This window comes from Paramisgurnus dabryanus, chromosome 3, assembly GCF_030506205.2.
Source record: "Paramisgurnus dabryanus chromosome 3, PD_genome_1.1, whole genome shotgun sequence".
Lineage (NCBI taxonomy): Eukaryota > Metazoa > Chordata > Actinopteri > Cypriniformes > Cobitidae > Paramisgurnus > Paramisgurnus dabryanus.
In genome coordinates, this window is record NC_133339.1 from 13,086,114 (window position 1) to 13,103,951 (window position 17,838).

At 38.5% G+C, this 17,838-nt stretch overlaps 1 protein-coding gene across 1 annotated transcript; it reads left to right on the top strand.

The window, feature by feature from the left end:
- Positions 1-14,127: 14,127 nt before the first annotated feature.
- On the top strand, positions 14,128-16,884 carry LOC135768948 (uncharacterized). Its single transcript, XM_065278313.1, has one exon. The coding sequence runs from the start codon at positions 14,130-14,132 to the stop codon at positions 15,252-15,254; it is 1,125 nt and encodes a 374-aa protein (XP_065134385.1). The 5' UTR covers positions 14,128-14,129; the 3' UTR covers positions 15,255-16,884.
- Positions 16,885-17,838: the final 954 nt, after the last annotated feature.

Consider the following 17,838-nt stretch of genomic DNA (forward strand, 5'->3'; position numbering starts at 1 on the left):
TTCAATTTAAAGAACTTTATTGGCATGATTGTGTCACTTACAATATTGCCAAAGCATTATACATAAAACAAGAAACATACAATAACACAATATTAACAAACATTAAGGTGCAATTAATCTAAGGTGCTGAGTGATGGATGAAGTACTACTGCAAAATAAAATAAAATAGAATCAGAGGATATTTACAATATAAAGTTGACTTTGAAATATAAACATATGAAGTATACAAATGTACATTTATGGAGGCACATGAGAGGTAAAATAAAAGTACTGTACAAGATCAGGGCTGTGGATTATTTCTGATGGTGTGTAACTGATAAATGAATTTAGCAGCAACTGATGGGTGTCTGTCTTCCCCCAGTAACATCTTCATTTGATCTGAGTCTGAAGAGCTATGAAACTCTGCTATGAGCTTTGAGATTTTGTCAAAGTGTTTTTCTCTAAGCTCTTTATATTTACCACAGTAAAGGAGAAAGTGTGTCTCTGTCTCGATTTTGTCACTGTCACAATGGACACAGATTCGCTCTTCTTTTGGGAGCCATGTTTGTCTATGTCGGCCTTTCTCTATTGCCAGACTGTGATCACTGAGTCTGTATTTAGTGAGGATTCGTCTCTGCTTTACATCTCTAACTGTGGAGAGATATTCTGACAGACTGTATTTTCTGTTTAGTGCACGATAACATTCTAGTTTGCTTTGGTTTTTACTTTCATTATCCCAATGATCCAAATATAAAGTTTGACTTTCTTTAATGATTTGGTTTATTGTGGTTTGTTTGCGTTCATTAGTGCTGGTCTGGAGTTTTAGAGCCAGTTGACGGGACTGGTTTTAGGTCTCTTCTCTTGGGTTTTAAGGGCTTCATATTGAAGTCTGTTCGGGGGACTTGAGTTTAAGTGTGACCAGAATTTAATGTGTATTATTAGGGGATATCTGCCTAATTCAGCCCTGCATGCATTAGTAGGTGTTCTTCTCTGAACTCTTAAAATATTTCTACAGAATTCAGCATGCAGGGATTCCATTGGATGTTTGTCCCATTTGGAGTAATCTGTAAGGCATTGTGGACCCCAAACCTCACAACCATACAGAGCTATGGGCATTATTACACTATCAAATATTTTACACCAAACTGTAGCAGGAATGTCTGTTTGTTTAAATTTGCCTTTGATGGCATAGAATGCTCGTCTAGCTTTCTCTTTAAGTGCATTTACCGCAAGACCAAAACCGCCTGATGCGCTGATTTTTAACCCAAGATAGTCATAGTGTAAGGTGTGTTCTAGTGCAGTGTTTCCCAGAGTAAATGTGTATCTGTTATCCTGTAGTCTTGCTTTTTTCTGGAAAATCATAATTTTAGTTTTTTTCAGATTGACCGTCAGGGCCCAGTTTTGACAGTATTTCTCCAGCAGGTCCAGGTGTTGCTGTAAACCTTGTGCAGTGTCTGACAATAGCACCAGATCATCTGCATACAGAAGAGCTTTAATCTCAGAGTTGTTTAGGATGAGACCGGATGTGCTGGATTGTTCCAGTAACACTGCTAACTCATTAATATATAAGTTAAACAGAGTTGGACTCAAGTTACAGCCCTGTCTCACCCCACGCCCTTGACTGAAAAATTCTGTTCTTTTGTCACCGATTTTAACTCTGCACTTGTTTTCTGAGTACATGGATTTAATGATGTCATATACTTTTCCTCCTATGCCTGATTGTAGAATTTTATAGTATAAGCCGTCGTGCCATATCGAGTCGAATGCTTTTTTAAAGTCAACGAAACATGCATAAACTTTGCCTTTGTTTTTATGATGAACGTGTTGATTGACTAGCGTCTGTAGTGTATAAATGTGGTCAGTGGTGCGGTGGTTTGGTAAAAATTCAATCTGACTTTTACTTAAGACGTTGTGTTTGGTAAGGAAGGCCTGAATCCGAGCATTTAAGATACCACAGAAAGTCTTCCCTAGATTACTTTTTACACAAATGCCTCTGTAGTTATTGGGGTCAAATTTGTCTCCGCTTTTATATAGCGGGTGTATTAAACCTGTACTCCAGGTTTCAGTAAAGTGTCCAGTTTGTAGGATTAAATTAAACATTTTTAAAAGTGCCTCTTGCATTGCTGCAGGACTGTGTTTCAACATTTCTGTTCTGATGTTGTCTAAACCACATGCCTTTCTGGGTTTTAATTTCTTTAGTGCATCTTTTAGTTCTTCTAAGCTAATCGGGTAATCTAAGGGGTTTTGGTTGTTTTTAATGATGGATTCCAATTGTTTTAGTTTAGTTTGTAAATTTTTTTGATCAGGTGTAAGACTATCTGAGGAGATTTCCCTGAAGAGGTTTTTAAAATAGTCTTTCCATAGTTCTCCATTTTGTATGGGTATGTCCTGGTTTTGTTTTTTGTTTAGGCTATTCCATTTTTCCCGGAATTGATTATTATGAATTGAGTCTTGGATTTCTTTGAGAGTATAATTGAGGTGTTGTTGTTTTTTGTAGTGAATTGTATTTTTGTAATCCCTAAGTGCTTCGCAATAGTTTTGTTTTATTTCTTGTTTGTGTGGATCTCTGTGTTTTTGGTTGGAGAGTTGTCGAAGACGTTGTCTTTTACTTTTACATTCATTATCGAACCAGATTTCATCTCCAGATTTTACTTTAGTTTTTTTGTTTGTACGGAGTAGGTTCGCTTTGATTGCGCATCTTTCATAAATATGATTTATTTGTTGTACTGCAGCATTTACCTCGATTTTACTAGTCATAAACTTTGTTGTTTTAAATCTATTAATTAAGTTGGAAATGTCTTTGGAGCTGACTGCACTAATAAATTTGGTTTCAGAGTTTGGGGACCATTTAATGTTGGGTTCAATTTGGTCAAATTGCAGGGCTTTTGTTCGCTTCTATGAGTTTGTTGTGTTCTCTTTATAAACACGTTTATTTGACAGTGGTCTGATAAGGTAGACTGTGGTCTGACTGTAAATGCTCGTAATAGGGAGGGGTCTAGGTCTGTAATGGCATAGTCAACAACACTAGCACCAAGAGATGAGCAGTATGTGAATCGACCTAAGGAGTCACCTCGGATCCTACCATTAAGCATATATAAGCCCAAACCTCGACAGAGACACACCAACTCCCTACCATTTTTGTTAACTGTAATGTCAGGGTTGTTTCGTGTTGTAGTAGTGGGAATGAGATGCATGTTTGTTTTCAGTATATGATTATTCCCATGAGTGTCTATAATGTCCGGTTCTGAGCCTGTTCGGGCGTTAAAGTCTCCACATAACCGTACGTTTCCTTCAGCCTGAAAATGGCTGGTTTCCATCTAGGGCTGCACGATTAATCGTTTTTAAACCGAAATCGCGATGTGAATGGATGCGATTTTCGAATCGCAAGAGCTGCGATTATTTCGATTCAAAACTATCAAATATAACAATCATCTAGTACGCAGTTTTTGACAGTCCCCTTCATGCGCATTTTACGTTTGATGCAGTTTAAACCAATAGAGTGCATTAACACTGAGGTGCTGACAACACGTCAGATAACACCATTAGGAAACATGAGCGCGAGGAGCAGTTCAACTCCTCAACAAAGTGTACGGCCATATGATTTCCGCGATGCGGAAAACACGGACAGCATCGCGAAATGCATACAAATGGAATTAACTGCACAACGCGGAATGTCATGAAGTTGGCAGATTTTGGATTCAGTCATTTTAAAAACCCATTATAACTCATTAACCGGCAAATGAAAAGACAGAAATGCGCAAAAACATTTCCCTTTTGTGTAATGTTGGACTTAAAGAAAGGTGTATATACGTCCGTTTCTCGTCATGCATCGCAAACAATGACAAGCGCCTCATCAGACTATAAGCAGGTTTCATTAAAGCCCGGAACACAGCAGACGAAAGAGGTACATTATACTTTCTTGCACACGCACATCTGCACCGCTTTGAATATTTACAGGCACGAGGGTTCATGAAGCGCGCACACAGAGAGCAGTCAGCAGCACATGCGTGATCACTAAACTTAAGTTTTCTTTCTTGTCTAAGTGAACATAAACAGCTGGATGTTTATCAGTATATTGAAGCAGAGCAGTTTTAAAGCTGTCTTGTGTCTTAAAGTGACAGTAACCTGGTGCTTGCTGTGTCAGAAATGTTTATTACACACCAAAAATTAAAATCACTCCTTACTCTTAACTGAACAAGCTTCTGCAGCTTCACATTTAAAATCCTACAGTGAGGACTGTGCAGTGTTTTATTTGTATTTTTTGCTTATGTTAAATCATAGATTCTAATAACTAATATATTTACATTTATTACAGATGCCTGAAAAGTAAAACAAGATGAGTATAGTCTTATGATTAAAAGAAAAAACTAAACATTTGCTTGTCAGAAGCATTGTTGTAGTGACAGCCAAAATACGTTGGCCTACATGTTATTTTAAATAAAACTTTCAAAAAAAATTGTTAAATTGTATTTTAATGTTCTTAGATTAAAAAAAAGTTTGTCTGCAGAAGAGCAAAGTCCTGCAGACAACTTGGTACAATGTTTAAGAGGTTTTAAATAAACAGTAGCACAGCATCTTTCTTTGGTGCTATTTAAACCACCACAACAAACCTGGATGTAGCTCTTTTATTATATACTAATGAATCGCACTTTAAAACGTGATTCGCAATTTTGTTCAGAAAAATCGCAATTAGATTTTTTCTCTGAATCTTGCAGCCCTATTTCCATCTGAAGCTGATCAAAGAGATTGTCCTTGTAGTATGGTGATTCTGATGGAGGTATGTAGGCTGCACAGCTATAAAGGTCTTTTTCGCAGTCTATGATGCCTCTTTTGAGTTTAAGCCAGATGTGTGTTGAATCCTTTTTCTGTACAAATAAGTCATTTTTGAAAGTCTCTTTGTACCAAATGATAATGCCGCCAGAGTCTCTTCCACGTTTCACGTTGCAGTTCTTAAGTGATGACAATATAATTTCTATGTATCCCGAAGGGCAGCGAGTGTCAGTGTCTGATCTGCACCATGTTTCTTGTAGAATAATGATGTCCTGATTATTAATATTTTTTAGGAACTCTGTTTTTAGAGTTTTGGCCCCTAAGGTTGAGGAGTAGAGGCCTTGAATATTCCCAGAGCTTATAGTAAAAGATGCCATTGTGAGGTAGCGAGAGGTGTTTTGGTAGTCCAGTTGCCTTATGCTAGCATTTTACAGATGAGGTGTAGGAGATTTCTCACTTCTGTAATGTCTGAGGAGCCAGTGTGTTGTTTGCCCTTTGTAATCTCAGCATATGTGGACTGCTGTGATGTGAGATGGGCTGTGTTGCTCTGTTGGTAGCTTCTGACTGATAGGTAGAAGTGTCCATATTTGTAGATGGACTGAGGCTGAGCGGAGAAGTACTTGGTTGGGCTTCAGTCTGTTTTGATGTTGTTTGCTCTTCTCTGATGGGAGAGGTTTTTGTTTGTAGATGCCTCGTTGGGGTCGTATGCTGGTTACTGTCATGGCTGTTGGGTCTTGGGCGATGATGTTGTGAGGAAGAGGGTTGTGTCTTTCTACCAAGAGCTACATCTTTTAGGTTTTTGGCAAAGATTCGTACAAGTCCTCTGTAGTAAGGCTAGGATGGTGTGCAACTTTGATTGCCTTGAGGCTGGAGCATGCAGAGGTGATCTTCTGGTTTATGCTGTTGATCAGGCCAGCTGGATAGTCCTTACTGTGAAGTAATGTGGAGATGGTGATGTTGGCTTGTGGGAATATCCTGCGAGCCTTCTCAGCCACTCTTACAACACTGTCAGCGACTTTCTCTCTCTGGTTGTACAGATCATTTGTTCCGGTGTGTATGACAATGTTCTGTGGGTTGTGCAGAGTGGATTGGTGGAGGAGCTGGAGTGCGCTGTTGGTTGTGGGGCACCAAAATTTGCCAACCGCATGTTTGGGGAAGAGCTTCTGATGGTGTAAGAATTTGCCATTCGAGTCTATTAGAATGGCAGTTTTTGGTGGTTGTGGTTTTTCAGAGGGCTGTGAGGTCTGATTGGTGCGTTTTTGGGGACTCTGCTGGGTTGGTTGTGTGATTGTCCTGTTATTGTTTCTCTGGCAGTTATCTCTGGTGTTTTGTTCGTTGGCTGTCTGGGAGCCTGTGGATGTCCATCTGGGGTGGATCTTATGAGAGTTTTTGATTAAATTTTCCAGTTTTTCATTAATGCTTTGGATAAGTGTGTCTTTTTCCACTAGATGTTTCTTCAGTTTAGACACTTCTTCTGTAAGAGTTTTGTTGTCTCTTTGGAGATTTTTTACGATCATCTCCAGTGTGCATGTTCTGCTGTTGTTCTCCTCTTTTATATTCTTTATTTCCTCTCTTAGCTGTTGAGTAGTGTCGGATTCTTGGAGTTTGCTTTCTTTAAATTCAGCAATTTCCATCTCCAATTGTGAGAGGCACTCCTGAATCCGTTGGATTGACACTGTTGATCTTGGTGTGTGGGGGAGGGAAGGGCTGTGTGTTTTCGTGCAGGTGAGGCTGTGATTTCTTCATCTGCTGTTGTTGCAGCTGTCGATGATGTTGTGGGGAGGGAAGACTTCTCCTTCTCTGCTAGAGCTTTCAGGCCTGCAAAGTCTCTCTCAAATTGTTCCAGTCTGTCCTCAGAGCCCTGGATCATAACAGTGCCATTATGATATAGGTTGATGTTGAATTTAGGTGTAGTGTCCAGATATAATTGTCTTTTTGTTTCCACCCATTTTAAGATCTTTGTAGGTAGAGCAGAGTGCTAAATGCCAGGCGTTTGGGTGTTCTGTGTGGAAAAGCAGGTCTGCTTTTACGTTCCTCTCATTCACTTGTATAATGTCTGCTTTAAGTGTTTCTGGGGATTCTTTGATCAGTTTGGTTTTGAATTTCTTTCTTGCAGTTTCACTGGTTACATCATCAGGGTATATGACGGCCAGGGTGTTAGGATCCCATTCAGCTGATGTGTTACCTCCATCCATTGTTGTCTGTATTGCTGTATTTAAGTATTGAAATTTAAATGGTTTCCAGATGGCGGTCGTCAGAATTTGTAGTTAGATGGGTCGTTTGCAGATTGTTGTCCTTTCAGAGGAAAATTTAGCCTTTTGTTAGGCCTGGGTGCTCTCACAGTAGCCAATTGACACCTTGTTCACCAATATGGTCAGGTTTTTTTGGTAGCTCTTTGTTGTAGCTTGTATCCTTGAATCCTTGTTACTGTGATCTTTAAAAAGTTGTAGATCTTCTAAAGAGTTTGTATTTGGAGTTCAGATAAAAAGATATCTTAAAATCCAGCAATGAAATCCAGTAGAATAAAAAAAAATCCTAAAAATCCAATGGAGTTTTGGGTAGATGAAATTCACTTGTAATTTCTCCCTCGCTGTCAAGGTTGCTGCGTGTGATGATGATGTCAGAGAATATAATCCAGAGGGTAATATCCAAGAAAACCCCAAGTATTCTCTCTCTCTCTCTCTCTCTCTCTCTCTCTCTCTCTCTCTCTCTCTCTCTCTCTCTCTCTCTCTCTCTCTCTCTCTCTCTCTCTCTCTCTCTCTCTCTCTCTCTCTCTCTCTCTCTCTCTCTCTCTCTCTCTCTCTCTCTCTCTCTCTCTCTCTCTCTCTCTCTCTCTCTCTCTCTCTGCAATGTCTAATGACCAGCGCATTCTCGAGGACGTTCTTAAGTTGTGTTTGACTTGACGCGAAGACCTCGGATGATAATGCGCATGGTATTAAAAACGCATCGTGCAAATGACGGGTAAAAACCTGGTCGGCAATTTCGTACTCAAAGCATGAATCCTACCTTTCATAGGAATGAAACACTCGCTTCGCGTCAGTGGAAAGTGGTAGCTTAAATATGACCAGGGGTTTCTTTCATAAGATTTGAACTGAGGCGGGTCTGCATTAGCGCGCGACTGTCTCGTCCGTCTCCATGGTTCTTTTGGCGCGTTCCCCCGCCCATCAATCATCCGTTGCACGTCTTTTCACCTTGCTTAAAAAAAAAATATTTTTTTACTCCGTAACGGATATGATTTAAAATGTAGCAAAGTACAATACTTTAAACAAAACATAATTAAGTAAAAGTACAGATTTTAAAAACTACTCAAAAAAGTAAAAGTACACAAAAAAACTACTCAATTACAGTAACGTGAGTAAATGTAATTCGTTACTTCCACCTCTGCATGTTACCTAAAACATAACATCAATTTAAACAAAACAGTGATTAAAACTTGGATAAATACAAATCTTGCAGCATAATTTTATTTAAAACATCAAGATTTAAGGCAATTTCAGTGGAATTTATACCCTTAGGTGAGATAATAAAAAGTAGTGTCTAAAAATGACCCCCCCCATACACTATCACTCTCCTTGAAATAAAGAAATCCTCCATATATCATTAAGGGGGTTGATTGATTCCTCCATTTTCCAGGCCTTGACTACTACAGAAGCCACACTTGCATTTGACCCCAAGGACTACATCAAGTCAAGTAAGTTTTGATGATAAACTTGATGATAAATATATTTGATCTATGGTATTATGGTTTAACTAGCAAATACCAAAATATCTTCATACAGTAGCTAGCTAGCCAGTAAATTAGATATCTAAATGTAAGCGAGCACTATTATAATAATAATAATGTTTATTCTGCGTTTGTGTTTTTTAATGAAAGAATCTGTCTTTAGGAGCCATGTTAAGTGTATGTCATGTGACCGTGGGAGAATAAAGGCGTCATTAATTATGTAGGGTTAAAATACCTGTGTGTAGCTTTGGAAACATTGCGGTGAGTGCAGGAGCACATATTTTTGGTTGACTGTATAATCGTATATTCATTCAGACTCCGTATTGTTGACTGAAATAAAAAAACAAAAATCTTCCAGGTCTACACCAACCATAGATTCAGATTCTGTATTTAATACTTCAGAAAACATTCTGAAGTGAAACATAAAAAGTCTGAAACAGATGGTGAATGTTTTACTGACATTAAATGTTTTAATGTTTCTTCTTTCATCTCTAGTTGACACCCATAGAGTGAAAGTGATTGAGATCTTCAGTGAAGCTCCTCCTACAACAATCCACCAATAAATGCTGGAGACAAACACACAGAGAAATCACTCCATGTGTGACAACTGAAATCTTCATGACATAATGTTGGTGCTGGTGAAAGAGGAGCTTGAGAAGATGACAGATCCACAACCATGCAGAATAAAGGATGAAGATACTGAGGAACAAATAGGTTGGTGTCTATTTTTCAATCTTTATTATTGATGGTTGAGGAATAATCATAAAATCATTGAGAAAAATTAGGGGAAAATTAAACTAAAATCCATGAGCTGATAACTTTCTGCATCTATAATAGATTCAGTAGAATTAGATTGAAACATCAGGTAAAGAGTTTTATCCAAAGCAACCTTCAGTGGATTGAATGACTGTGATCTCCATGCAATGCTCTGCTACAGTTAAACCTCATGTTGTGTTCATGTCATTATGGGGATAATTTTTTATTTTACCCAAAAATAGTAAAAAATGGATCTTAATCCAGCATTTCTTAAATATTCAAGTAGGAAAGACGCAGTCTCGTCAGTTCTCTCGACAACACGCAATCACATCTGCCGCTTTTATTATTGCGCTAGCCCAAATGTGCTCGTGTTCGCTCCACTGGTATGTTACAGCAGATGCTTTCCCAAGATGTTAGACAGAAAGCAGGGCTCAAAATTAACTTTTTTATTTGGTAGCACTGGTGCTCCCAACTTTAAAGGGGACATATTATGAGATTTTTTTTTCAGATGTAAACTAAGTCTTAATCTAGGTCTGAGCAAAAGTGTGCCCTTTTGGGTGTGTCATTTAAAATGCAAATGAGCGGATGAAGTGCAAACACTGATCACAATGATGGTGGTTTGTTGCAATTGAAACTCAATTGTGCTGTGAATTATTTTCTCTCTCACTCTTTCTCTTTGTACTAAACGGCTGTGCTGTGGTTGGATAGTGCAGATAAAGGGGGCGGTATTACCTTATTCTAACATCACAATAGGAGCCAAATTACAATGACCTATTTTTCACATGCTTGCAGAGAATGGTTTACCAAAACTAAGTTACTGGGTTGATCTTTTTCACATTTTCTAGGTTGATAGAAGCACTCGGGACACAATTATAGCACTTAAACATGGAAAAAGTCAGATTTTCATAATATGTCCCCTTTAAAGAGTTAGGAGCACCAGCAAAAATTTAGGCGCATCCATCCAAAAATTAAAAGGCACCAAAACTACAAGGTATATGTTAATAGATTTATTTTAATAAAAATAAAACGCCACCATACCCAGCATTTAAAATTTGGTCTTCTATTTATTTTATTTTATTTTTTGCTGCATAGATTCCAAAATTAATCCCCAAATGCTGTTGAAATAGTATAGCAATAATAATTTAACAATTACAGGTAAAATGATTAAGATTACAATAGAAAATCTAGCAAACACGTAAAACACTGATTAACTTGGACATTACAAAAGTGACCTTAATATAGAAGGCATATATATATATATATATATATATATATATATATATATATATATATATATATATATATATATATAGGTATTGATAACTGCATTACCAGGATGCTATTACTACTAAATAGGCAATGTTTTAAAAAATACTATAAAAACATACCATCATTGTCGTGTTCCACATCAACATGGACTACAATGATGTTTGTCGGATGTCCATTCACCAGCGCATGCGCACATACACTATCAAACACTCTTTGACAGACAGGTCGGTGTCTCCATCAATAATGAACACATTTGTCATGACACCACTTGTGTTTTTGGCACTTTCGCCATGTTTAAGCAAGGTCTGGCGCTTAAAATGTTTTGATTCCGCCACCAACGCCGTTTTACAGGATTTACAGTAAACACAGTAAGTTACATCGAGCCATTCTTATAGTGGAGACACTCGCAATCTTTAAGCCACTATCTCCGAAAGGTTTAAAGTCAAGTCTTATTTTCCGGTGGTGGAGTCGCATTTGAATCCGGATCGTCGTCATTAATTACAGTAGTAACATTCGCTGTAGTCGGCTCGTTCTCATCATGCTCATGGTTCGTCTTTCACATTTTCGCGCTTCACGTACCAACGTAGCACGGCAACAAGGAATGACTGACGCTCATATTAGCCAATCTGCGGTCTTCATTAAACGTAAGAACTTAATGGTGAAATTTGATTGGTAATGTTACGTTGGAGAGAACACTGAACCTGGGACAGCAGCACGCAGCATCACAATCTAAATCAAGTCGCACCACACAACAAAATGGGCAGTCGCACAAATGCTTCCAAATATATTTTAAGGTTGCACAGATTAAATTTCGGTCGCATATGCGACCAAAATAGTCGCAATTTCGAGCCCTGGAAAGAAACAGAAACTGAAGAGAATGAGTGAGGCAGAGCAATGCGCAGGTACATCTGACAAGAACCTTGATGTAGTTTTAGTACCAAAAATAGGATCTTATTCCGGATCTTATCCCTTCCGAATAGGTTTTTAGCACAGGGGGAGCATTGGCTGCATCCAAATAACCACACTTGCTGTCTTTGCACTTGACCACTTTACTACTTTCATTACGTTTTCTTGTATTTGGCCCAAGTGTTTAAGTGGGCGTGAAGGTTAAGTGTGCATGTAGATTTATTCACCCGATGGACGTTCACGCCGCCAGCGATTCTCTGCAATCCTCTCAAAGCACAGCAAGCAACATACAATGCAACAATCACCCAAGGCACATTGAGCAACCCAGGTGCATCAAGCACACAAGGCACAGCAATCACAGAGCCGAACCACCGCAGTGCAGAGCAACAACAGCAAACATGGCAAAAATAGTACGTATGTGAACTACAGACAGGTTGAGAAGAATTGATGAGGAAGAACAAAACTTTAACAGAAGAACCTTATCCATGCCTCAGGTGGGATTTGAACCCAAGAATTCAGAATCTCAATGCATGTGATTTACTAGATGCGCCACTCAGTTGACACAGTTCAAAGGGGCAGAAGAAAAGAGCTTACACATCTGCAAGTATTGACATATGCCAATTACTGAAGATGCAGAAATGACACCACAGATCAGAAATAATATATACAATGAATAACAGAATCAGATAACTCAAACAACAAAGAAGTCAAGACAAAACCCACTCTCCAACATTTCAGTAGTTTTGGGAAAAATTAGCCTTTTTCCATATCTCATGCCCATAGGTGGCGCTGTTACCAAATGTATAATGGACCCCTCAGTTCATGGTCGACATGACGTGTACCAAATTTCATTTCAATTAATCAAAGAATGACTGAGATACAGCCTCAGAACTATTTTTGCGTCAACCTCGTTAAGTTTGCACATTTATTACTTTTCAACAAAGATAAATATCAAAATTTTGTCATTTCAATACATTTCTGTGCGGCTCACTTCAAAGATCACCTGTGCCAAAATTCATAACAAGTGAACCAAATTTGAAGGAGTAGTAGCGAATAAACGAAATGCTGTACATTTCAAAATGGCCGCTACTGTAATGGGTGGAGTCTTACTGTAAGGCAGGGATTCCCAAAGTGTGGTGCGCGAGCTGCCACCAGGGGGTGCGCGAGAGGAAAAATTTTATGGCGGTCTGTTTCTTTAAGTGGGATTTTTCCATACAATAAATAAATAAAAAAATTAACAGTAAACATTTCCTTTGTAATCGCTTTTATTTTAAATATAAAACTATAATTAATTAGTTTTTGATAGAAACGTAGAAGACAGCTGCTGTCTTTTTCTACGCACTGCTCTTCTGTTATGCACTGCAGCCGCTATATGCGTGCCAACTCGTTTCATTAATTCCCTATATATTATTAATATGCTTAACTGGCTGAAATCAGGGAAACTGTCAAGTGTGGGACGTCTTATAATAAAGTGCTAGTAACGAAGGAGGAGAGGGACCAAGAGAGAGATACTTTTTTATGGCAAAAATAGAAATAATGAAATGTGACGAGACATGGGCACGTCTAATGCACAGGATACGCGAGCAAAGTGTTTTCATGCATGGTAAAGAGACTGCCAATGAATTATATAATAAAATACATAAATACTTACAAAGACAGTGTAGAAAACTTATAAAAATCTTTCATTTAATTTTGTTTTAAACTTAAGCTGTTATAATGAATCTGCAAACTATTATACACCTTACAGCAAACAGTAAAGGCTTTCGTCAATGATGGGTCTGCACATTATGCACGCATCTAGAAGGAGAGCGCACTGGTAAATATGAGGAAACTCTCATATCATCTATTAGCTGACGGCAGTAAGTGTATGTTTTTTACCATAGTAAACTCGAATGGCATCTAAATATCACTGTGGTTAAACGTATACACGGGGGCGCGAATCATCTACGCTGAGCGTAGCTGCGTTTGGTCGTAGTTTCAGATGGTGCAACACGCATTAATTTTTTCCATAATGTCAGACGTAGGACTTACACCCAACTTCTTAACGTCCGGCTGTTGCAACTGGTCCCTGGTTATTTGCGGATGATTAAACATGAGTATTTGTTAGCGTTTTTTTTTTTTTTTGAAGTGGGGATTGGGGGTGCGCCAACCCGATTGGGACATAGAAGGGGGTGCGCAGGAAAAAAGTTTGGGAACCCCTGCTGTAAGGTATTAAAAACAGTAAGCAGGAGGAGAGCAATCACGTGTACTAAGTAGAATTTTCAAAGATCAAACGGATCAGCAGTTATAACCAATTGAATTTTTGCACTGCTGGTGGGTGGCGCTATAGAGTTAGTGCATTTTTGGCCACATGACTTTTTAGGACCACCACTACAACTGTGCCAAATTTCATAATTTCCCTACTTACGGTTCTAGGGCTGCCATAGACGCCTATAGCTAGGTAGCAGAATAATAATAATACTAACAATTCCATTAGGTGCCTCAGCACCTTCTGTGCTTGGCCCCTAAAAAGATAGAATCCAATGTTTGGTGATATTGGAAACACCAGAAGTGTTAAAGGGTTTTGAACACGGCACAAGAGTTAAACTACAAGAGTAGAAATTAACAATAAAAAATGACATAATGTACTTCACATTAAAAATAACATGGATACATGACATCTCAAATGTGTTTTGTTACTCTGATTTATGAATATGAACTATTTACTGTCTTCATTTTAGATATGATGAAAGTGAAAGAGGAGAATCAAGCTGAAGTGGATGAGAAACATCAAATTGTAAAAATAAGCCATAATGTTTCACAGAAAGAAACTCTGAAGACAGAAGACATAAAGTGTGAAAAGAGTTTTAGTGAAGATGAACGCCCTGCAGATCACAAGAGGACTCACAGTGAGGAGAAACCTTTCACATGTCAACAGTGTGGAAAGAGTTTCAGAAGAAAAGATAACCTTAAAGCACACATGATGATTCACACTGGAGAGAAACCTTACACATGTCAACTATGTGAAAAGAGTTTCACCTTTCAATCTAACCTTTACCGGCACATAAAAACTCACAGTGGGGAGAAGCCACATGCGTGCCACCATTGTGACAAGAGTTTCTCAGATAAAAGTCAACTTAAGACACACATGAGGACTCACACTGGAGATAAACCATTCACATGTCAACAGTGTGGAAAGAGTTTCAGAACAAAAGTTGAACTTAAAGTACACATGAGGATTCACACTGGAGAGAAACCATTCACATGTCAACAGTGTGGAAAGAGTTTTAAAGGTGCAAGTAACCTTAAGATACATTTGAGGATTCACACTGGAGAGAAACCTTACACTTGTCATCTGTGTGGAAAGAGTTTCTCTGCTGAAGGTACCCTTAAGGTACATGCAATGATTCACACAGGAGAGAAACCCCACAAGTGCCATCACTGTGAAAAGAGTTTTACAGGTGCAAGTAACCTTAGGATACACATGAGGTCTCACACTGGAGAGAAACCTTACATTTGTCATCTGTGTGGAAAGAGTTTCTCTGCTGAAAGTACCCTTAAGGTACACGCAAGGATTCACACAGGAGAGAAACCCCACGCGTGCCATTACTGTGGAAAGAGTTTTACAACTGCAGGTTACCTTACGATACACATGAGGTCTCACACTGGAGAGAAACCTTACACTTGTCAACAATGTGGAACTTGTTTCACCTTTCAAACAAACCTTAGCAAGCACATGAAAACTCATAGTGAGGAGAAACCTTTAACATGTCAACAGTGTGGAAAAAGTTTCACCTATAAATCGAACCTTACCCGGCACATGAAAACTCACAGTGGGGAAAAGCTACAAGCGTGCCACCATTGTGACTAGGGCTGGGTACCGAGTGAACGTCAATACTTTTATGGTATCGAATGAAAAACTTCGAAACTTGAGTATCGAAAAATGATTTATCTTTCAATGCCAAATTTCGATTCAAAAAGCGTCTGTGTCTGTGAGCCTGTACTTGCGTGTAAGGACCTAAAGCGCCGGCGATTGGCTGTCCACCACCACGTGACGGGGAGGATTTCTGAAAATACTCGCAGTCACCCAACACAAGTGTAGAAAGGATGCAATATGAGAAGAAAGTCTTTGTGACAGTTTTACCAATAGAGTTAGCCCAAGTATGGCCGTGTTGTCTCCGTGAAAGGCACGTCAACCAAAACCGCGCTTCTACTAAAGTGACGAGGGTTTTTTCATTTAAAGCACATGCGCAGCCTGTGTCTCTGCTTGTTTTACTCGCGCCTGGTTCCGCATGGCAAGGCTTTGCACTTGCGTCTCCAACAACAGTCTCGACAAGGTGTTTAAACTTGACCCACGCGTGCAGCTTGTGTCTCTAAATGCTTATGAAATACTCGCGCCTGTCTCTCCGCATCACAAAGCCTTCATGCCCTCGTCTCGCAAAATGGACGATGTGTTTAAACCAATTTTTTACAGTCTATGGTTTAAACTTGACGCACACGTGCAGCCCATCACTGCTTACAAGTCTGACTCGTTATTTACAACAAACTAAAATTCCATTTAACTGGTTTGCTAATTTCACTTGAATGAAATGACATTGAACGCATTTTCTACACATTTTAAAAATCCCAAATGTATTTAATATTTTGATAATTATAAAGTTGAGTATTTTTTACAAAAGACAAACATGCATACAAATCTTCCCAGTAAAACTCTGTCACCCATTTAAATATTTTAACTTTTTGTCAAAGTTGCAGCTATAATGAACCCACAAATACTGTTAGTGCAAGCTATATACCATTTTACATTTCATAAAATAAAGCAGTGTAAATAATATTCTTAATTTCTTTATTTTTGTTTCCTTATTTTCATAAAAAACCCGGATAAGGGTGTCTGCTGGCGCACCCCTATCCAAAAAGCACAACCAGTTTTATTAATGTTACCCTGAGTGAGAAGTGTTACCAGAATTTGTTTTAATTAAGGTGAAAAATAAAAGTTGTGTGTTTTAATGTATTTTTGTTAATGTTTCAATGGATTTTAAACCATATGGTATCAGAAAAAGTATCGTTAGGAACCTGCATCGAAACGGAGGTATCGAAATTGACACTGGATCGAAAAGATTTTAAACAATACCCAGCCCTAATTGTGACAAGAGTTTCCCAAATAGAAGTCAACTTAAGATACACATTAGGTTTCATACAGGAGAGAAACCTTACACGTGTCATCTGTGTGGAAAGAGTTTCGGAAGAAATCCTAACCTTAAAGCACACATGAAGACTCACACTAGAGAGAAACAAAGAGAAAACAAAGAGAAAACAAAGTTTTACAGCTGCAGGTGAACTTAAGATACACATGAGGACACTGGAGATAAACCTTATACTTGTCATCAATGTGGAAAGAGTTTCTCTATTGAAAGTAACCTTAAGATTCATGAAAGAATTCACACTGGAGCGAAACCTTACACATGCCATGAGTGTAAAAAGAGTTTCAAAACAAAATCTAACCTTGCCACACTCGATAGAAACCATTCATGTGTCAACAGTGTGGATTTGGCAACAAAGTTTAGAAATCAGCTGAGGTCTTATTAATAAAACTGTCTGGAGGATCCTTTCTAAAAGTCTGCATGCACACAAAAGCCTAAGATGTCTGTACTTGTGGACTTGTGAAACGTCATCAGTCGCGGCCCAAGTACTGTTCCAATCCCAAGTTCGCATCATGCCAAGTTCAAAAAACATGCCCAGATGTGTTCTTGATCCACTTATTTTATCGAGGATGCATCAGCAGGTGACTTGTGTAGACTTATGATAGACAAGTTTCCCAGAATGCATTTTGCGTCAGCGGCAATGAAGCTTAAAACCTGCACAATATTTGAAATATTTCTCTTTCTGTGTCATAAAATGTAGCTGTTTAGTCGAGAATATAGATGAATAAACTTTAAATCTGTGGTCAATTAGTAAAGATAGGACCTATATTAAAAGATTTGGAATATTTGAGTGTAAGTTGATCAGCGGGTTGTCAGTGCTGCTGTGTACACTGCCTAGGGCAGATTCATTACTGCAAATCCTTTTGAAATTTGCTGCTGGCTCAGTGCAGCTAGTCTGCCCTTCAGTGTCTGATGGTCAAACATGAAATATTCCCTTTGGATATATCTAAATGACATTTTTGGTCTCACGCACACAAGTTCAATTGGCTGCCAGTTCTGAAGCATCTCTGTGAAGGAGCCATATAGTTCTGGTGGTGCTGCTGGTAAAGTGGTGGGGAGGTTTATGGTGGAGTTTGACCTCCAGGGGATCCAATCCGGACACTCTTCCTATTTTAATATCTTTGACTTTATCAAACTTTAATAGAACCAACGGAAATATTTGCTATATATCCAAATATTACAGTAATCATTGAAAATTAAGAAATTAAAGTCGCAATGAAAATAAAATAAAAAACTGTCATTTGTTATGGAATA

Excerpts from the sequence above, each read along its gene's own strand:
- LOC135768948 (XM_065278313.1), top strand. The coding sequence starts at position 14,130 with ATGAAAGTGAAAGAGGAGAATCAAGCTGAAGTGGATGAGAAACATCAA.